The sequence below is a fragment of the Poromitra crassiceps genome (assembly GCF_964638095.1).
Source record: "Poromitra crassiceps genome assembly, chromosome: 10".
Taxonomy (NCBI): Eukaryota; Metazoa; Chordata; class Actinopteri; order Beryciformes; family Melamphaidae; genus Poromitra; species Poromitra crassiceps.
Window position 1 is genome coordinate 26,586,917 of NC_139631.1, and position 19,199 is coordinate 26,606,115.

Below are 19,199 nucleotides of genomic sequence, written 5' to 3' on the forward strand. Positions count from 1 at the left end.
GCGACATTCTCAACAGGCTACTTAGGAGAGAGGCTTTTTGGATCTTCACCCTGAATACAGTGGAACCACAGGGACTAAACGAGGAACTGAGCCTCTCTTGTTACCTGTGATCTTATTGTGAGGAAGTGATGTGTTGTTGTATTGTACTTGTTGTTTATTATGTATTATTATAGAGGGAGTGCTGCTCTAACACAGCACTGCCCTCCTTTTCTATTTTTTCTGTGAGTGCTCTCATGGTATAGGCTTACTGATTAAGCACCTCCCACTCCATTGTAACCAATCAGAAACTACCACCTAGAATGGAGGCTCTCTTAACACATTGACTGCCAGCCGTTTTTTTCTTGCTGTAGGTAGCTTCTGCCAAGCCGTTTTTTGAGGATTGTGGCTCATTTTACAAGAGCCGAGGATTATTTTCTGCTTGGAGTTTGTGAACATACAATATCTCAAAAGTACTAATAGAATGTGTACTTTCTCTGTCTAAAAGAGTTAGTTTGTAGAGTTAGTAGTTATGTAAGCATTAGCAGTTGAATACAGCATGGTTTTAGCGTCAGAAAAAATATTCAGAGATAAACGGCTTTTTGTGAAATTCGATCACTTTAACCATTCATTTTTGGCTCTCTCTCTCTCTCTCTCTCCCTCCCCCTCTCGCTCTCTCTCTCTCTCTCTCTCTCTCTCTCCCTTCCCCTCGCTCTCCCTCCCTCTCTCTCTCTCTCTCTCTCTCTCTCTCTCCCTCCCTCTCGCTCTCCCTCCCTCTCTCTCTCTCTCCCTCCCTCTCGGGAGGGAGACGCACTAGGTTTAATCCTAGTGAGAGGGGGAGAGGGAGAGAGAGAGAGAGAGAGAGAGAGGGAGGGAGGGAGAGAGAGAGAGCGAGAGAGAGAGAGAGAGAGAGGGAGAGAGCGAGAGGGAGAGTTGCTTCAACTCCTCCCTCCGTGGGCGTTCTTCTTGGCTGCAGCGGCCGTCACTAGTCTGGGCACCTTCCACCCCGCTTTTTGTCATGGGGGCGTAAACCCCGGACCCAGAATTAACACCGGATGGCAATGCGCCTAACAACGTCTTTGTTGCCGTTAGCTTGACGCGGTGATGTTACCTAAACTAGAGTCTGATCAAAACAAAGCTAGCGTTACATAAAACAAAACGTTTATGCAATATAGCATCTCCGCCACCACCGCCTGACACACCGGTCAAAACGGTGAAAGAGGATTCTGATACTTGGGTCAAATTGTCAAGTTAACGTGAAAGTTGACGAGCTAGAAACGCTGCCATCCGGTCTAGGGCGGGCTCTAGGCGGGAACCAGTAGGGTGACAAAATCAATTGTGGGCGGGAGCCAGGCTCTTTCTCGCCGAGAAGAGCCTGGTGACGCGAGGTTAGGCCGTCACAGTCTCAGTGCTTTGCTGCTGTCCTGTGCCTGTCTGCACGGCCGCTGTTTGAGGAAGTCGGCATGGACTCGCTCGCTTCTTGGAGTTTTGGTTGAGAGAAGCTTTTGCGATTCTGGTCATATTTATGCTGCGTGTTTCAAAGTGTGTTCCAACTGTAATCTATTATGTAAATTTGCAATCCCGCATCGCCAGCAATCAGCGCGAAAAAGAAAGCGTTTTCCCCCAACCATTTTCATGAGAATGGCTGGGGTGAGAATGGCGTGACAAGTTAAAAAAATGCTTGCCTTCCTCTAGTCAGGAGAGCACTGTTGCCACTTAGTGGTTCGGTGGAATGGGTTGTAAACGTTCGGTGGCTCCAATAATTATATAAGAGATGTAAAAGGGTTAGATGCACATCCCACGGTCAAAAAAAAAAAAATCATTTTTTTGACGACTCAACTCGTCGTTGGCAGTGAACAGCTGGATTGTGTTTGACGACTCAACTCGTTCTTGGCAATTAACGTGTTAAGGGCTGGGATTTATGCCTGTACTGTTTGACTCTGAAGAAGACGCAGTGCGCGTCGAAACGTCAGTTTTGTACCTTTATTAAATTTATTTAAGTGACTTCGTGTGCTCCAGCTCACTCATTGGGTTAGTCCTTTTGGAAGTGGCCCATTGACCTGTTTACAAACATTTAGTTATATTTAAATTTTTAAATAAAATGCATTCTAATCATTTTCTGAATTGGGGTGTAAATAGACACATGAGCTATTTCTATCTGATACAACAATGTAGGCAAATATGGGCAGTAGCTATATATTGGTCTCCAGTGTATCTGTGTGGGTGTACTTCAGTTTACATTGGTCTGCTGGTTTTCCATTACAGAGATATGCCATCATCGTTCAAGGGTTATCATGGAAAGATTGTGTACAGGCTTGAAGCCAAGATGTCCAGGAGTTGGCGGGTAGATAGCAAAGAACACCAGGAGATACAGTTTGTCTCCAAGTCCATTCCAAACCTCAGTCAGCTGATGGTGAGTAAGACACTTATATGTAAATATGACCCACTTGATAGCAACTGGATCCACTGTTTCAAATAAAAAGGTGAAAGTATAAGAGAGATAGAATGCCTACAGCAGGGATATTCAACTTGCTTTGCCCAGGGGCCACTTTTACAAAATGACAGGAGGCCAGGGGCCAGTTAATAACCAAACATTAATATAACATTTTCTGTGCGGATTGTAGGTTTTTGGGGTGTCAGCCAGGGTTTAGAAATTCAGAAAAACAGGCTTGACTGGCTTGGCAGGCAGAGAATCAGCAAGCAGGCAAGTAATCGTGGAGAACAGATGTAAGGCAAGTGCAGGCCCTCAGGCGCTATGATGTGCCCTCAGCAAAACAAACCACTACTTAAGTCCTTTATCCCTTCGGCTGTCAGGCTGTTAAACCCAGACAGTATCATTTTAAATGAATGCCATTCTTTTAACTTGTGTGTGGGTGACTGTGAACACAACAGGTGTTCTATATCATTGTTGGCTTTTCACCTGGCAAATCAGGTCCCGGTATTTCCCGGAGGTCAGTTATGAACTGGAAGATCAGCGCCTCAGCTCAACATCAGAGATATATTTCATAAAGTAATTCACCACCCATGAAAAACCTTCAACTTGTTTGTAAGTTAGGATTCTGTCAGTGTTGATCATTCACAAGGTTTTTACTGAGAGCCAAATTATAGCATGAGGTCTCCTCCTTCTCTAAAACACCCGCTCTCTGTATTTTCACATTTGTTTATGTACAGTTAAGTATAGCTAAGTCATGTGAACAGAAATCTTTGAAATTGGTGCAGTATTGACCTAGATCACTTCAGTTGGCAGCCGCTTTTCCCACATGCCTCTACTGCACTAAACAAGCTTGTTTTTACCACTGACAGGATCAGATTAGTCCATCAGGACATTATTATAGAGATATCATTTCCGACGGGCCCACAAGGCACTCTGGGTATTGAGGTCACGTTGATAGAGAATAGAGATAGAAGCTCCCTTTGCCGGAAGTCAGCTGTGGTGGGGCGGAAAGCTGGGCTCGGGAGCTGCCATGTTTGTTTGGGTAACAGATACCCGTAGCTGAATGATTTTGTTAGTTATGGCTGAATATTTATCTGATTTCGAGAATATGGACGAGGCATTTGAATTTGATGGCCGCCAGTATTTATTTGAGCCAGACTAACGTTACACGGATTACAAACGGGCAACGGGAGCTTCTATTTCTACCAATGTGACGGACAGCAGGCAGATAGAGGGTGAACACGCTGCTGCAAAGTCTCTCTCTCTCTTTTACAATAACAATCTGAGCCTGTGGACGTTGCAAAAACAAGCTTGTGTGTGCAGGCTGCCATGGCAGGAGGTGCATGTGGGAAAAGCGACTGAAGCGATCAAACTCAACTCAATACTGCACCATAGAGCTCAGTCATGTGACGTTTTCTTGCCTCAGAAGTGAGTCATTTTCTCCATAGAAATTTCGAAAAATCCTTATATAACGAGTTTTAAGGCTTGCACCAAGCCAACCAGTCTTCCAGAGAATCGTGAGTGACCATAAAACATTTCACTTTCAGCAAAAACACAAAATAAATGAAGGGAAAAAAGATCAAAAATTTGAAATATTTTATGGTCACTCATGATTCTCTGGAAGACTGGTTGGCTTCGTTCAAGCCTTAAAACTCGTTATATAAGGACTTTTCGAAATGTCTATGGAGAAAATGAATGGGGAATTCACTTCTGAGGCAAGAAAATGTCACATGACTGTTGAGCTCTCTTTCAAAGATTTCTGCTCACATGACTTAGTTATACATAAACAAACATGAAAATAGAGTCTAGGTTAAAAAAGACTGAATTTCTCCTTTAAAACAGGTAAAAAATACCCCACTAATTCTTGCGAGAGTCTCAGGCTTAGACAGTCCCAGGGCCATTGAAGCAGGCAATTGAAGGTAAAGAGAAGTGCTTCCATTTCTCTCTGTTCATATAATAATGATATGAGCCGGTGCGTGGCACACAAAAAATAAGCTCTTTACAGCACATACTGTACATGCACGGTGCCCTGATGCACCGTCTGCCTCTGTTGCAGGCAGCCCATTGCACGGCTGGATCTCACTCAATACTGCTCACTAATTTCTGCTCTGATTAATTAGTTGAAAATAAAAAATAAATACGAAAATAGGGTCCAGGTTGAAAAATTCCCGGAATTCTCCTTTAACTTAAAGCCCCATTCAGCAACTTTTCCAAGTTTTGCTATTGGAGAAACTGCGCCCTCTGCGTGCAATAGTATCGATAACGATATCGCCATTCAAAGTCAACAAAACACAGCGCCAGAAAGCTCTACATGTTGTGACATCGGGTACTCACCACGTGATGAAATAATAATCCATAGTTCCGTGAAACATAATTTTCGTAGCAAATCCGAATCGAGTTACTTCCTGGTTTCCAGGAACACAACGCTGCCGCTGTAGAGCGCATGTGCGCATCTTGCCTCGGGACGCTGGCAGCAAACTGCTTAGTCCCAGGGCTGGCCAATGGAGGGCGGTGTGGGATAAATAAAGGCAAGAGTCTCCCTATAGAGAGGTCCAGGGATGACGTATTTTTGTAGGCTGAATGCGGAAGTCCCGAACTTCCTGGTTCTACACTGTTTCTGTCTATGGGATTTTTGAATGGGTTTTTGGCGATATGCTTCAAATAATGTCTGTGGGCAACGCAAGTTTAATCAAACGCGAACCAAGGTTCAGCGGGATAATCTTCACACATGAGGACCACTTTCATGAGTTTTGTAGCGTAAATGCGAGCCCTAGAAGTAAAATGCTCGAGCTAAGCTAATCCTGAACTACACACTGTCGCATAGGCTTCACGTCACGTCAGCAGTCAACCTGGACTGTTGTTGGATGTGTGCACTGATTACCTCGGGCTGAACGGGGCTGAACCAGGTGAGGGAAAGAGAATTTCCGTGTTCGCCCTTTGAAGTGGTGACGTTATTGACGTATATATCCACATCGACTCAGCAGTGTAGTCTCATTTAGCCGTTTGCTAGCTAGCCGCCCGTTTAACGGCATGTAAAAGCTTCAAAACTCATAAAAGTGGTCTTCATGTGTGAAGATGATGTTACTAAACACTGGTTCGCGTTTGATTAAGCCAGCGTTGCCCAGAGAGATTATTAGAAGCATCGCGCCAAAAACCCATTCAAAACTCCCATAGGCGAAAACTGTATGGAACCAGGGGCGTTAGCATCGATGATTTCCGGACTCGTTACTGGACCTCTCTATTACAAGTCAATCTACCATGTCCTATGACTAAAAAGATCTTATATTACAGTAACAATTTTCAAAAGAATTACTGATTGGGGCTTTAAGGTTGACCTGGGGAAGAAGAAGTTAGAAGATGATCTGAATTACCTGGAGGTGTTGTAGTAGGAGAGAGATGATTTAAGCAACATAATGTAAGCAAGTTGTAAAACTAGAGAGTGGTTGATGGACTATGTTTTTTTAGGTGAGTGATGTACTGGATTTGGTGATAGGGCAGAGTTTGAACCATGCTGCTGCTGCTGCTGCTTCTCCTGGAATTTATTAGATAATATGCAAGATGGAGATATATAAGGACATGAGAACTGTAACACTTCTGTCATATGTCTTCATTGTCTTATCTCTTGAGTATCTAAACTACTGGTTGTCCTTTTTGTCACATTCTAGTCTTCTCAAGCTGGCTCAACAGATAAAGAGATGGGGATGTTCTCAAAAGGACAAGTGCACATGGATGTAATTGTTGACAGGAGGGCGTATGCCCCAGGTAACATCACCACAAAACACAAAACACTTCAGACTTGGTCATTCTCAACTGAGGAAGAGGATCTTTTGCCAAAGTAAAATATGGAAAACTATTGAAAAAAATGGTTGCCATAGTGAAGAAATTAACGACTTCAATGTACATACAACCATATTGGTTGTCACATCCAACATCAACTCTGAACGTTACTGCCCAAAGTATCAGTAAAGTAGTTTCCAATTATTGTGGCTAGCATCAGATAGATGTCGACCGTCGATGCAGAATAAATGAATAAAAAATGTGAATTCCATATGTATTTGAGCACAGATGATTCATTTTTTTAGCTACATACTCAAATTACTTTGGATGTAAAATGACATAATGACTATTCGATTGTTTCTTTCATTTTGGACTTTCTTGTGATTAAACATCTTGGCACTCACTGTACTTTCTCATGTAGTTATGATAGGGTCAGACTTAGAATTAACATTATGTTATGTTCTGCTTCTGACAGGTGAAACAGTGACGTGTGTTGCAAAGGTCAAAAACTCCTCATCCAAAGACATGACTCCCAAATTCACTTTAAAGCAGAAAGTGGTGTTCCGCGCCCAAAGTCATAGGAGGTATTCAGAGAACGTTCTCAGCAAAATTGTTGGGGATTGTATCGTATCCAACACTGAGAAAACAATCAACTGTGCGATCCAGATTCCTGCTGATGTGACCCAGACCATCCAGAATTGTGAGATTATCTCAGTGGAACACGAACTAAAGGTATGAGATGGCATAACGGTAGTAGTTAGTGGTAAAGCATAGTAAATGGGTAATCCAGTGACAGAGCCATTTGAAATAATTTTCTAAAACATAAGACCCATAAATATCACATTTCTCCAAACAAGCAGATTTCCCCTTTTTGCTGACTTTTTGACAATTAAAAATACCATGCATTAATAAAAAAAACTATCTCAATGTGCATCTTTTTCCCAGGTGTATTTGGACATAAGCTTTGCTTCAGATCCAGAGGTCAGATTTCCGCTGGTCATCGTTCCTCCTGGCTTTTCTTCTGTGCTTCAGCCTGGTGGAGCTGTGGGGCCCTACCCACCTGGGCCTGTTGGGGGCCCAAGCAAGAGCGACTTCCCTCTACCCTCAGGTCCAGGTGCTTATGGATTCCCAGCAGCCCCAGGGTATCCACCTCAACCACCTACATACCCAGCTAACCCACCCATGTATCCAGGTCTGCCAACCATGTACCCAGCAGCTGCTCAGCCTCCTTTCATGGCAGGGGGTTACAATAACCCAATGCCCCAGCAGGCCTCTCCGTATGCCTCTCCATTTTCATCTTCGTCATTCTCTCCAATGCAACACCCTCCCCCTAATGCCCCAGCATTTCAACCACCCCCTAATGCCCCAGCATTTAACCCTCCCCCTAATGCTCCAGCATTTCATCCTCCCCCTACTGCCCCAGCATTTAACCCACCCCCAACTGCTCCGCCTATATTTGGCCCAGCCCCTACATTCAACCTGCCTCCTTCTGCAGCAATGATGAATACAAACTTCCTGTCTCAACCAGGGGAAGGACCTCCATCTTACATGTCCATGTTCCCCCCGCCTACCACTGAAAAGTCTCCCACTGGGCCTCATGCAAAGTAAAAAGGCTACACCTGGACCCTTCTTGAACTAACCATTCTTCTTTGTCTAAAAAAATCAACAAATGTGATTTACTCATACATATTCCTTCTTAAAACAACTTAAAAAATGCTACTTGTTTCTTTTGAGCTGACGATTGTGTTGCACAGTTGATTTCACTACTGTTGACAACATATACTATTGTAAGTCGCTTTGGATAAAAGCGTCTGAATGATGTAATCTAATGTATATATAACCCCTTTTCCTCTGCCTCCATGTAAAACATCATGAGGTCAAGGAAAGATGTGAAGGAGAATTCATAATGGCTTAGGAAAAGACAACCGCGGTGCTAAGACAATCCAACTGCACTTACACTACTAGGCTAACGTTATGTAGGTAGGCTACACTAGGCTTCACCAGGCTCAAAACGCCCAAACCCCCTCAGAACACTAGCTAGCTGGCATGTACAAGTCACGCTGATTTCAGTGGTAAAATCTGTTTCCTGCTCGGTTGCTGAGAAAACTTTTTACGCGTTAGCAAGCGAATCAATTTTAGCAATGGCAGCCGCAATTGTATGAAGCTAACCATAATTAACCAGAACAAGACTGGAAGTGGGAAGGCTGTGCCTTCAAAATAAAAGCATAACTACCACCCCCTTGATCATCTGACAAGAAATAAAAAATGTATGCCATGATTTCAACCTAGTCTCACACATAAATATCAACACTTGACAAATTTTCATGGAGAGAACATCGTAGTCTTGACATTTAAAGATGTGTACATTGACTTCCCTCAGGAAACAGTCCTTCTGTCTGTCTGCATTCATTAGCCTTTTTCACTTCCCACCCAATTCACCCATTTTGTGTCTAAAAGGCAGGGAGTAACACACGTGCAAGCAGGACATTAATGTGGGTTTCCAACTTCCAATCTATTTGGTGATCTAGTGCCAGGGCCCTCATAACTGTTTTGCTTGCACCTGTGTTACTTGCTGCATTATAGACACAAAATGGGTGAATTGGGTGGAAAGTGAAAAATGACAATTTATCTCCCCAACGGGTTTGCCAACCAATCTGAAACTGCACATGGGCATTGACCATTGGCATCGGCAGCGAGTGACAAAGCTGATTTTTCTATTTTCCCAAAATGTAAGCGGTTTATCATGAAGGGCGTGGAGTTGTGGTGGACAAATGATTTATTAATTATGTAGAAATATATACCAGTTAGTTCATAACTGTGAAATCATATTACTTGTATGTCCTTGTTTCTTATTGTTGTTACATAAAAGTTAAATAGGCATTCTTTCTACAGTTGAGTATGTAGCCTTTGAGCTTTAACAACAGCAGCCTTTTTTATGTGACAAGACTGGTTGCTTATTGGCTTTGTATATGGTGTGCATCTCCTGTATTAAGGGGGGGGGGACTTGCTTTACCTCCCCCACCCCCTCAATGTTAATTCGATTTTAACAAGTCAGCCACAGATGGTTGGTCAAAACTAGAGGATTTTTATTTTGTTTATGGAACTGGATCAGTCTGTTGAATCAAAAATGCTGTAACTATGTCCAATAACAAAACAAAAATATCACATTACAGTAAATCACATAAAAGTGTACATCCCTATGCGATGATAATGGCATTTTTTGTGATAATGTCAGCCATCCATGTCCGCTATAGAGAAGACCAGTTTAAGTTTTATAGATATTTGAGGCCAATTGTCAGTAATATGTATGTGATTGCATTTATACCCTGATGAAGAAAATGTGGTAACACTTTACAATAATGTAACACATAAACTGGGTAGTTAGTTACTGAGGAACGAGTCAGGAACGAACCTGCAGACATTAACGGGGAGGAGTTCCCATGTAGCCTACCTGGCTGAGAGGACTGATGACTGATATATCCCACGTAGTTTTAAACGTTTCCAAACACTAATGGTTAATGGTGTCTTGTTAAAGAGTTTTTGTCTTAGTCTATATCATTTATTTTAAAAATGGTTTGGTTTGGTTTGCATGGAACTGCATGGGTATGTGAGAAGAGATGAGGAATTACTCAGATTTACAGTAAATGTCAGGACTTTGACCTGGATTCCTCAAGAACACAGCTAATTTCCAATATATATTGATTTTCAGCAGATTTTTTTTTTAAGTGTTGAGTATCTCTTTAAGAACCAACACTGGTGACTACTAGAGGGGCCCTCTGCCTCCCCCTATTATTAAAAGCTGGTTCTGACCGACCTACAGTTTGGAGTGGTCCTTATTGAATGTTGTGCATTTTTGTACCGTGTTTCTTTAGTGTGCAGTGGGTTGCTGTGCTTTTGTTGTGTGCAGTGTTTCATGTTATCCTAATTCACTTTGCAGTGCTTTTTTAGGGAAGTAGGGGGTCCATTTGGGTTTACTGGGAATGGGAGTTGACTTCTGCAGGGACTTATTACTGGGGTGTTGTTTTAATTGAATTGTGTAGCCTACCTTTAATAAAAGCTGTATTTTTTGTACCTGCTTGGGTTTATGAATGTTGTGAATGTGAGCACTGTGGGTGAACGCTGTAAATAGTTTGCACTATGTTTGCCAATACAAACCTAAAGAAGTAAAATGAGAGTGAGAGAGATGTCTTCTTTCACCTTTGAGTCGACCTGCTGGAGGCTTCATTTTCAGCCCCCTCGTGGTCCTAACTGCAGTCAGTGGGTGGCGGTAGAGATCTATGACTGCTATCAAATCATGGGCGGACCCCCGGTCGCGGTGCAGCCATGCCCCTCTCTCTGTAAACACAGTAAACAGCGCAAGTAGGCTACAGACTCAGAGCGAAACATTTCAAACCAAACCATACTTACTTAATCCATCCACGCCTATTATTACTTGGACATTCAACGTTTCGCTTCTTCGCGTCGACAATGCCTTCAATCAAGCAGTTCACGCTGACTTACGATGCTGTCAATGAAGAGGGGACATTTTCACAGGGAGATACTCTGACGGGAAGAGTGACAGTGGACTTGGAGAAGGACACCAAAGTTGAGAAACTCTTCGTGAAAGCAAAGGGAGACGCCAATGTGCATTGGACGGAGAAGCACAACGATCAAACGCATTCATACAATGCACACAGGCGATTTTTCAAACTGAAACAGTATTTGATCCCAGAGAACTCAAAGGGTATGCGCAGTCAGCATGCACTCTCATGCATTTAATTCGCTTTTGCTCCGAATGCGTTTCCTCAAGACATTTTGAGGCATGCGGAAGGAAGGCTTCTGGCTCAGCTCCGCCCGTTTCCCATTTCCCTCCGCAAAGGAGGTCAGGGAAGGACATGTTTATGTAGTCTCAAAAGCTCCTCAAAAGAGATACGCATGATTTGATTGTCATCAATCATTCGCGCGGTGGCTAAATACACTATCATTTGTATCACACACAAAAACGAAGTCCGTCACGACCACTGAGATAAATACGACGCGCTGATTATGTCTGAACCTGCAATTTCTCTTGTGAATAAGGAGGTGTAATAATTCCTGGTTTCAACCATTGACTGTACTGTTAGGTCAGTGCCAGTGGTTTCAGCTTTCAACCATACATAGCCACCACGGCACAGATGGCGCTGTTTCCCGCTGTGAAATTTCAGTTGTTTTTATCGCGAGAGAAATACATTTTATTGAATTATTCGCAACATTCATTCAAGTATAAGACTACTTGTAATAATAGTAGCCTAGTGCTATATCAATATACTACTAACGCTATAATAATTTAACTTGCAGACACTGTACTTCCCCAAGGGATCCATGTCTACAAATTCAGCTTTGACATACCGCAAGGGTAAGTGGCATGGCAATTATTGAAACCGTTGGATAATGCATTTCATGTTAGATGACCTAATGCTTGCTCCTACACTACACATTCTGTAAGTTGACACCTATTCAAAATTCAAACTGAGGTTCAAGCAATAGCTATAGGGTTTTTGCATCCAATACAAACACGAAATAGCAAAATGTAATTGTAAGATGCACACACGGCTGGGCTGGATGTACTAAGAACTGTACCAAACTATGAAAGCTATTTAATTATAATGAATAATCAATCATCCAATTTATCCAGCCATGCAATGAGAATAATTTAGTCCATTACACTGTAATATATATTCATGCCATTTTTAGGGAATAGACCAGTGCAAATTTCAGAGTGTTATCCCACGATCATGTTTTACTCATAAAGTGTAATTGTGGCATGGCATCAAATATTATAGCCTACATTAAATATAACCAAAAATAAGAAAATGCCGGGTTACTTGTGTAATCGCTGGTTCTTTGATACCAGAGTGAGGTGTTTCACTATGGGAATCGCTCTAGGCGTGACCATTACAGAAGCTCCAGTGACACCACGCCTGTCAGTGTCCAATGACAGACAGGTCGACTTGTGGGAAGGTCCCGCCCCTCGACTCCCCTGACAAGGTCATTTTATACCTGTTTCTTCCCTTGGGCAGCATACGTAGTGTAGGAAGTGTAGTGTAGTGAAACACCTCCCTCTGTTATCAAAGAACCAGAGATTATGCAAGTAACAGACGTTCTTTTTTTCTAACTTTGTTCCGTGTTTGACTATGGGAGATAAGGCCACACCCGGATTGCACAATCTCCCCGAAGCCTTCCAGCATGGCGCCGTCCGAGATGCCACTATACTATACAGTCCCCGAAGCCCCAGTCTCCAGTACTGGAGCGACCTGAGACATCCAACTAGTCTCACAAACGTGTGTGGCGTAGCCCAGCTCACCCCAGCACAAAACAGAGCCCATGACATAGCTATAATCCTGGTGAGTGAGCATTTAATCCCACGGGAGGCTGCTGGCCCCTACATCTATAAAACAGCTCTATAGCCTCCACAATCCAGTGGGACAGCCTCTGCTGGGTTTTCCTTTGTGGGGTGTGGCCCAGGACACAGACAGCTTCTCGTTTCTCCGGAAACTTGCTGTCCTGTCTACATACAGTGAGCACATCATTTGCAGTATTATCGGTCTCCAGTGTATCTGGGTGGGTGTAATTCTGTTTACATTGGTCTGCTGGTTTTCCTTTACAGAATGATGCCATCATCCTTCAAGGGTTATCATGGAAAGATTGTCTACAAGCTTGAAGCCAAGCTGTCCAGGAGTTGGCGGATGGATAGCAGTGAAGACAAGGAGCTAAATTTTGTCTCCAAGTCCATTCCAAACCTCGGTCAGCTGATGGTGAGTAAGGCACTTATTATTCTTAGATGTAAGTAAATATCACCCAATTGATAGCAACTGGATCCACTGTTTCTACTTTCACATAAGACATCTGCAGTGATTTTCTTGGTCTATCCTATCCCATAAAGATTAGATTAGATAATAAAAAGATAGGTGAAAGTATAAGAGAGAACGAGAAAAAGAAATTGAAGATTACTCAACAAGGATATACTGTACCAATACTCCACTATATACAGTAGTATATTGCATTACAAATTTTAAGAATCCAGAATGCTTACTGCATCAACAAAAGCCCGTGTAAAGATTTGTAGTGGCTCTTAGCATCCTATAGCACCTGACTGAGGCGGGCAGCACAAACTGTGAGGGGGATGACTGAGATATGTCAATAACGACACACACAAAAAACATCTCTTTTGTTTTTGCAACATTGATTTCCAAAGTAAAGCAGCTGACACTAGTCCTGGAGGGAAGTGAAATAATTTAGCTAAAAAAATCCAAATGAAAAGGAGGTGCAATTAATGGTATAATGAGGAGACAGTGGAGGGGTAATCAATCATGTGGGGAATTGGTCATGTGGCAGTGATAAGGAGGTATGTATTGAGGCAGCGTGACAGTAGGGAGTTCAAGAGCTTTGGCCCATCCTGTAGAATGCATTGTCACCAAAGCTGTGCAGTGCCGCCTGCTTCATGGATCATTGGAAATTGTTTGTGGGTGTGCCTGGTGGTCAGCACTAAGGTTTAACTTAAGGTTGACCTGGGAAGGAAGCTAGTAGAAGAGGATCTGAGTTTCCTGGAGGTGTGGTAATGTAATCTAAGCAAGATTTAAAAATTATAGTGGTTGATGGACTAGGGTTTTGTAGGTGATGTACGGGATTTACTGCCTTAATTGCCTTATTACAATAGATAATACGTAATAATCAAAAAATAATAAATCATTTTGGCAAAGGATTTGTGGAAGTTGGAGTTGCATCAACAACTGCAGAAAAACATAAATTTTCCTGGAATGTATTAGATAATAATGTAAGATAGGGACATATACAAATAAGAACTGTAACACTTGTGTCTTGAGTATCTAAAGGTCGTCTCCTTTTATCACATTATAGTCTCGTCAATCTGGCTCAACGAATAAAGAGATGGGCTTGTTCTCAAAAGGACAAGTAAACATGGATGTCACTGTTGACAAGAGGGCGTATGCCCCAGGTAACATCACCACAACACACAAAACTCCACTATCACACAAGGTATATTCATTCAAGTTCATCTGAGGAAAGGCATCTTCTGCCAAAGTCAAATATGGAAAATATATTTATTGATTTTATTTGATGTTTGGTAACAAAGAACACATGGAAAAGAGGACATGCATCTCGGAAACACCTTCAAGGATAAAAACACAATAAAGTCTAGACTTGTTTCCATTGTGGTCCTTAATGGTTGTGATAGCAACAAACAAACAAACAAACAAACAAAAAATACTTCAATATACAGCCATTACTGTCATTATAATTCATAGGTTGTCACAGTGTATTGACAAATAATTAATTCACATGGTAATTAATTATGGTACTGTATTTTATCATTATAGTAGAGAGTACTGTATTTTGTATAATCATATCTACAGATTGTGAATTACAATTAGAATAGTAGCCTTTCAGGGTGGTTTTGTAATTTGTATGCACAACTAATCTACTAGCATAAACAAGCAAGAAACTGTTTGTTGAATTAGGCTGAAATAGCTATATTCAAATGAAGCAAATTAAAGACTACACTTGAGTCATCATAGTTATTTCCAGACTTGGGTCCAATAGTTTTTAGTGGTCCTAAATTGACTTTCAAAACCTTTTTTTTATCTAAACATTCTGACCCTCACTGTCACTGTACTGTACTTATGTAGTTATGATAGGGTTAGAATTAACATTGTTATGTTCTGCTTCTGACAGGTGAAACAGTGACTTGTGTTGCAAATGTCAACAACTCCTCATCAAAAGACATGACACCTAAATTAAGTATAAAGCAGAAAGTGGTGTACCGTGCCCAAGGCCATACCAAGTATGGAGAGACTGTTATCTGCAAAGTGGCTGGGGATTGTATCGTACCCAAGACAGAGAAAAATGTCAACTTTGAGATCAAGCTTCCTACTGATATGACCCAGACCATCGAGAATTGTGACATTATCTCCGTGGAATACCAACTAAAGGTATGAGATGGCATAACGGTAGTAGTTAGTGGTAAAGCATGGTAAATGGGTAATCCAGTGACCGAGCAATTTGAATTCATTTTGTAAAAACATAACACCCATTAAATATCAGATGTTTCTCCAAACAAGCAGCTTTTCCCTTTTGCTGATTTATTGACAATTAAAAATGTCCTGCGTTAATAAACTATCTTAATGTGCATCTGTTTCCCAGGTGTATTTGGACATCAGCTTTGCTTCAGATCCAGAGGTCAAGTTTCCGCTGGTCATCATTCCTGCAGGCCTTTCTTCTGTGCATCAGCCTGGTGGAGCTGTGGGGCCCTACCCACCTATGCCTGTTGGGGGCCCAAGCAAGAGCGACTTTGCTCCCCCTGCTGTCTCTTTTGGACCTCCTGGTGTACCCTCAGGTCCAGGTGCTTATGGATTCCCAGCAGCCCCAGGGTATCCATCTCAACCACCTACATACTCAGCTAACCCACCCATGTATCCAGGTCCCCCAGCCATGTACCCAGCAGCCGCTCAGCCCCCTTTCATGGCAGGGGGTTACAATAACCCATTGCCCCAGCAGGCCTCTCCGTATGCCTCTCCATTTTCATCTTCATCATCATCTCCAGTGCACCACCCTCCCCCTAATGCCCCAGCATTTAGCCCTCCACCTAATGCCCCAGCATTTCCCCCTCCCCCTACTGCCCCAGCATTTCCCCCTCCCCCTACTGCCCCAGCATTTTACCCACCTCCAACTGCCCCAGCATTTTACCCACCTCCAACTGCTCCACCCCTGTTTGACCCATCCCCAACTGCTCCACCGCTGTTTGACCCATCCCCAACAGCCCCTACATTCAACCTGCCTCCTTCTGCAGCGATGATGAATACAGACTTCGACTTCCTGTCTCAACCGGGGGAAGAACCTCCATCATACATGTCCATGTTCCCCCCGCCTGCCACTGAAAAGTCTCCCACTGGGCCTGATGCAAAGTAAGAGAATGTATGCTAGATAACTAGTATGTGATATATGAATGATGTATTAATTGTGTAGAAACATATCCCAGTTAGTTCATAAATGTGAACTCATATTACTCATATGTCCCTGTTTCTTTAGCTTGGTATCCAGCCCTATATGAATCACAGTTGCCATCACTCTTCCTATGAATGGATTGATTGAATGAATGAAGGATTCATTGGGGCTGGTTACCAGGCTACTGTTTCTTATTGTTGTGTTACATAAAAACAGTTAAATGGGGATTATATATTCTACAGTGAGTGTGTAGCCTTTGAGCTGTAAGAACAGCAGCCCCATTTGTTTTGTTTTTGTTTGACAAGACTGGTTGCTGATTGGCTTTGTCACAGCTTCTCATGATTCCTGTTGGCCATCTGTTTTAATGACACTCAACCTATCAGTCTTACTTTGATCTCCTCACCATTGGATTATTGTAAAGCTCTTTTAACAGGTACATCGATTAAAAGATGTGAAAATGTGGCAGCGAGGCTCTTCAAAAAAACAATAGAAGGGAACACACTCCAATCTCAATGAGTTTACATTGGTTGCCCATTTGTTTTAGGATAGATTTTAAGATTTTAGTTATTATTTTTTTAACTTTTAAAGCCCTTCATGGCCGAGCCCCAGAATATATATCCCAACTGCTGAGGAACTCCTGCTCGACTTATTTATATCGAAAGGCTTTCTTTTACATTTTCTTTATTTTATTGTATATTTAGCCTACTTTAATTCTTACGTATCGTGTTATACTGTTTTTTTCTTTCCATATTTTATTTTCATTTTTTGTCAGAACACACAAACAAAACAAGACAAACAGGCTCTGACACAGGAAGACAACAGAAAATGCATACATCATCAACATTCAATATTACAACATGGTGCTACCAGCCGCATAAGGTGCTAATATGTGCTTGTAAGAGATGTTGTGCATGGCATCCCACGCAAGGGGTCTATGAGAAACCAGCTGGGCAAGTCATACATCACCCCTGACCTCATCAAGGCAGGCTAGAAACAGGTCCCAGATGGTTGCATTTTTTAAAGTGAGTTGAGTCTCCATCCGTATAACAGAGATCATGTCCGTCAACCAGAATTGAAAGGAAGGCGGGGAGGGGGACTTCCATTCCATCAGAACGAGTTTTTTTGGAAAAGGTTGTCCCCCTGTGTCAGAGACTGTTGCACAGCTGTAGGGTAGTTCAGAGAGGAGTCCGAGCAGCCGAAGATGGTGAGTTCCGCCTCCGGCCGAAGGGTTATTTTGTAGGCCTTAAAAGTACAATATTTTGGCCCAGAATCCTGTCAGTGAAGGGCAGAACCAGAAGGCATGAGATAAAGTGCTCTCCGACACCTGACACCTATCACACAGTTGTGAAACAGAGGGGTAAATCTTGTGCAACTTATGCTTCGAATAGTGAAAATGGTGAGCGACTTTAAATTGGATCAGCTGGTGTGTATACTGTTTTTTGTTTCTTGTTTTTGTTATTGTTTGTTTTACTACATTATTGGCTTTTATTACGGTTTGTTAGTCATCCATTGTACTTGTTTCCTCCTGTATGTCTTATGCCTGGCTGCCTGCAGGTTTATTCATGGCATTCACATACAGTACGTGTATTTTATTGTTGTTTTATATGTTCATTATTGTAAACCACTTTGTAACCCTGGTTTTGATAAGTGCTATACAAGTAAACATTATTAGTAGTAGTATTAGTGTATTATATTATTTTTTGTTTTTTGTTGTGAAATACAAAGCAAGCAAAACCACTGAATCTCATTCATCAGGACATGATGTTTGTGCCTTTTTCAGCTCAAGTGCCAGGGACTTTTGGATCATCTGAACTGTGGTTCATGTCTCTTGCCTCTAGTCAGCCACTGAGAGTTGGTTAAAACTAGAGGAAGATTTTAATTATTTTAATGTAATGCATTTTGCTCGTTCTTTTACACAAATTGTAGCTTTTTCACTTTGTAATCTTGTTTTTTTCTATGCTGTTTTGCACTTTGAATTGCCTCAGTGTATGAAATGTGCTATACAAATAAAACTTGCCTTGCCTTTATTTGTTTTGTTTTTTGAATGGAACTGCAGCAGCCTGTTAACTTTATGTCTTCTGAATAATACAGTAGCCTGTGTTTTATTACACAAATGTATTGCCAATGATTCTCTGACTTTTTCTTTTTACAATATTTTTTATTGGGGTTTTCCAATAACAAACATTGATAAAATAGTCAGTTTTGACACAGTGTAACATCAATAGGCAGATAAATACAAACCTAGTTGTTAGAACAACAGAGGTTACAGTAGTTACAGAGTAGTACATACATCTTGAGAGTCACATGGGTTAGCCATACTCCACTTTACAAACTTGTTGCCCTGCCCCACCTCAGTGTTTGGCTTTATTGAATTACCAACAGTTTGTTTCAGAAACTCCATAAGGCTCCCCCAGATTATCTCAAATACGTCCAGCTTTCCTTTAGTAATATAAGTTCGTTTTTCCATAGCCACACATGATGACAGATCCTTGATACTGGTTCATACTTTATAGGCTACTTGTTTTTTCTCTGTGTTAGATATAATTCATGTGGGTGACTGGGTCCATATTTAACAAGCTTCTCAAAGTGCCATTTTAGTCTTAAGTGCAGAGAATTTCTGAAATGTACTCACTTTCAAACGTAAGTAGGCTATAAAAACAATTTATCAAATTATCTCAAGTGGTTAGGAGATAACAGCATCGTCCTCCATGGATGCGTTGTGGCTGCACCACCTCACAAAGGGTGCTTAGTGGACCTGGCTGGGGAGCCTCTGCACTAAGGTGGATATCAGTTGTAGGCTACGACTATGGTTAAAATGGCAAAGTCATTAAAAAAAAGTCTATAATAATGCATAGGTATAATGAGACAGCCAGGTGCGTGGGGGCGTCGGAGGAAAGCTATCCCAAACTTACGCCCACTTCTGGGTTAGGCATGCGCACTATGTGCGCACCAAGAGATCTCATCTGCTTTTTATTTTCCCATAGACATTTCGTAAAATGCTTATAAAAAATAGTTTTACTTTGTGAAACCAAGC

The 19,199-nt window shown here is 41.9% G+C and overlaps 2 protein-coding genes across 3 annotated transcripts in view; both read left to right on the plus strand.

Annotated features, from left to right (window-relative positions):
• The window catches only part of LOC310783187 (arrestin domain-containing protein 3-like), an 11,020-nt gene extending 1,633 nt beyond the window's left edge, over positions 1 to 9,387 (plus strand). Inside the window, exons 3-6 of the mRNA XM_083643986.1 lie at positions 2,242 to 2,389; positions 6,076 to 6,172; positions 6,663 to 6,919; positions 7,133 to 9,387. Coding sequence (XP_083500112.1) covers positions 2,242 to 2,389; positions 6,076 to 6,172; positions 6,663 to 6,919; positions 7,133 to 7,795 — 1,165 coding nt within the window. The 3' untranslated portion in view covers positions 7,796 to 9,387. The remainder of the gene's footprint in view (positions 1 to 2,241; positions 2,390 to 6,075; positions 6,173 to 6,662; positions 6,920 to 7,132) is intronic.
• Positions 9,388 to 10,560: 1,173 nt separating this feature from the next.
• Positions 10,561 to 18,192, plus strand: LOC310783183 (arrestin domain-containing protein 3-like). Of its 2 annotated transcripts, XM_083643980.1 has the most exons (6): positions 10,561 to 10,910; positions 11,504 to 11,561; positions 12,813 to 12,960; positions 14,063 to 14,159; positions 14,897 to 15,153; positions 15,365 to 18,192. In XM_083643980.1, exons 1-6 carry the CDS (start codon positions 10,655 to 10,657, stop codon positions 16,127 to 16,129), a joined length of 1,581 nt encoding a protein of 526 aa, XP_083500106.1. In that variant the 5' UTR covers positions 10,561 to 10,654; the 3' UTR covers positions 16,130 to 18,192. The 2 variants fall into 2 exon arrangements, with proteins under 2 accessions (XP_083500106.1, XP_083500107.1); XM_083643981.1 differs by lacking the exons at positions 10,561 to 10,910; positions 11,504 to 11,561 and adding an exon at positions 12,493 to 12,549.
• The last annotated feature ends 1,007 nt before the right edge of the window (positions 18,193 to 19,199 follow it).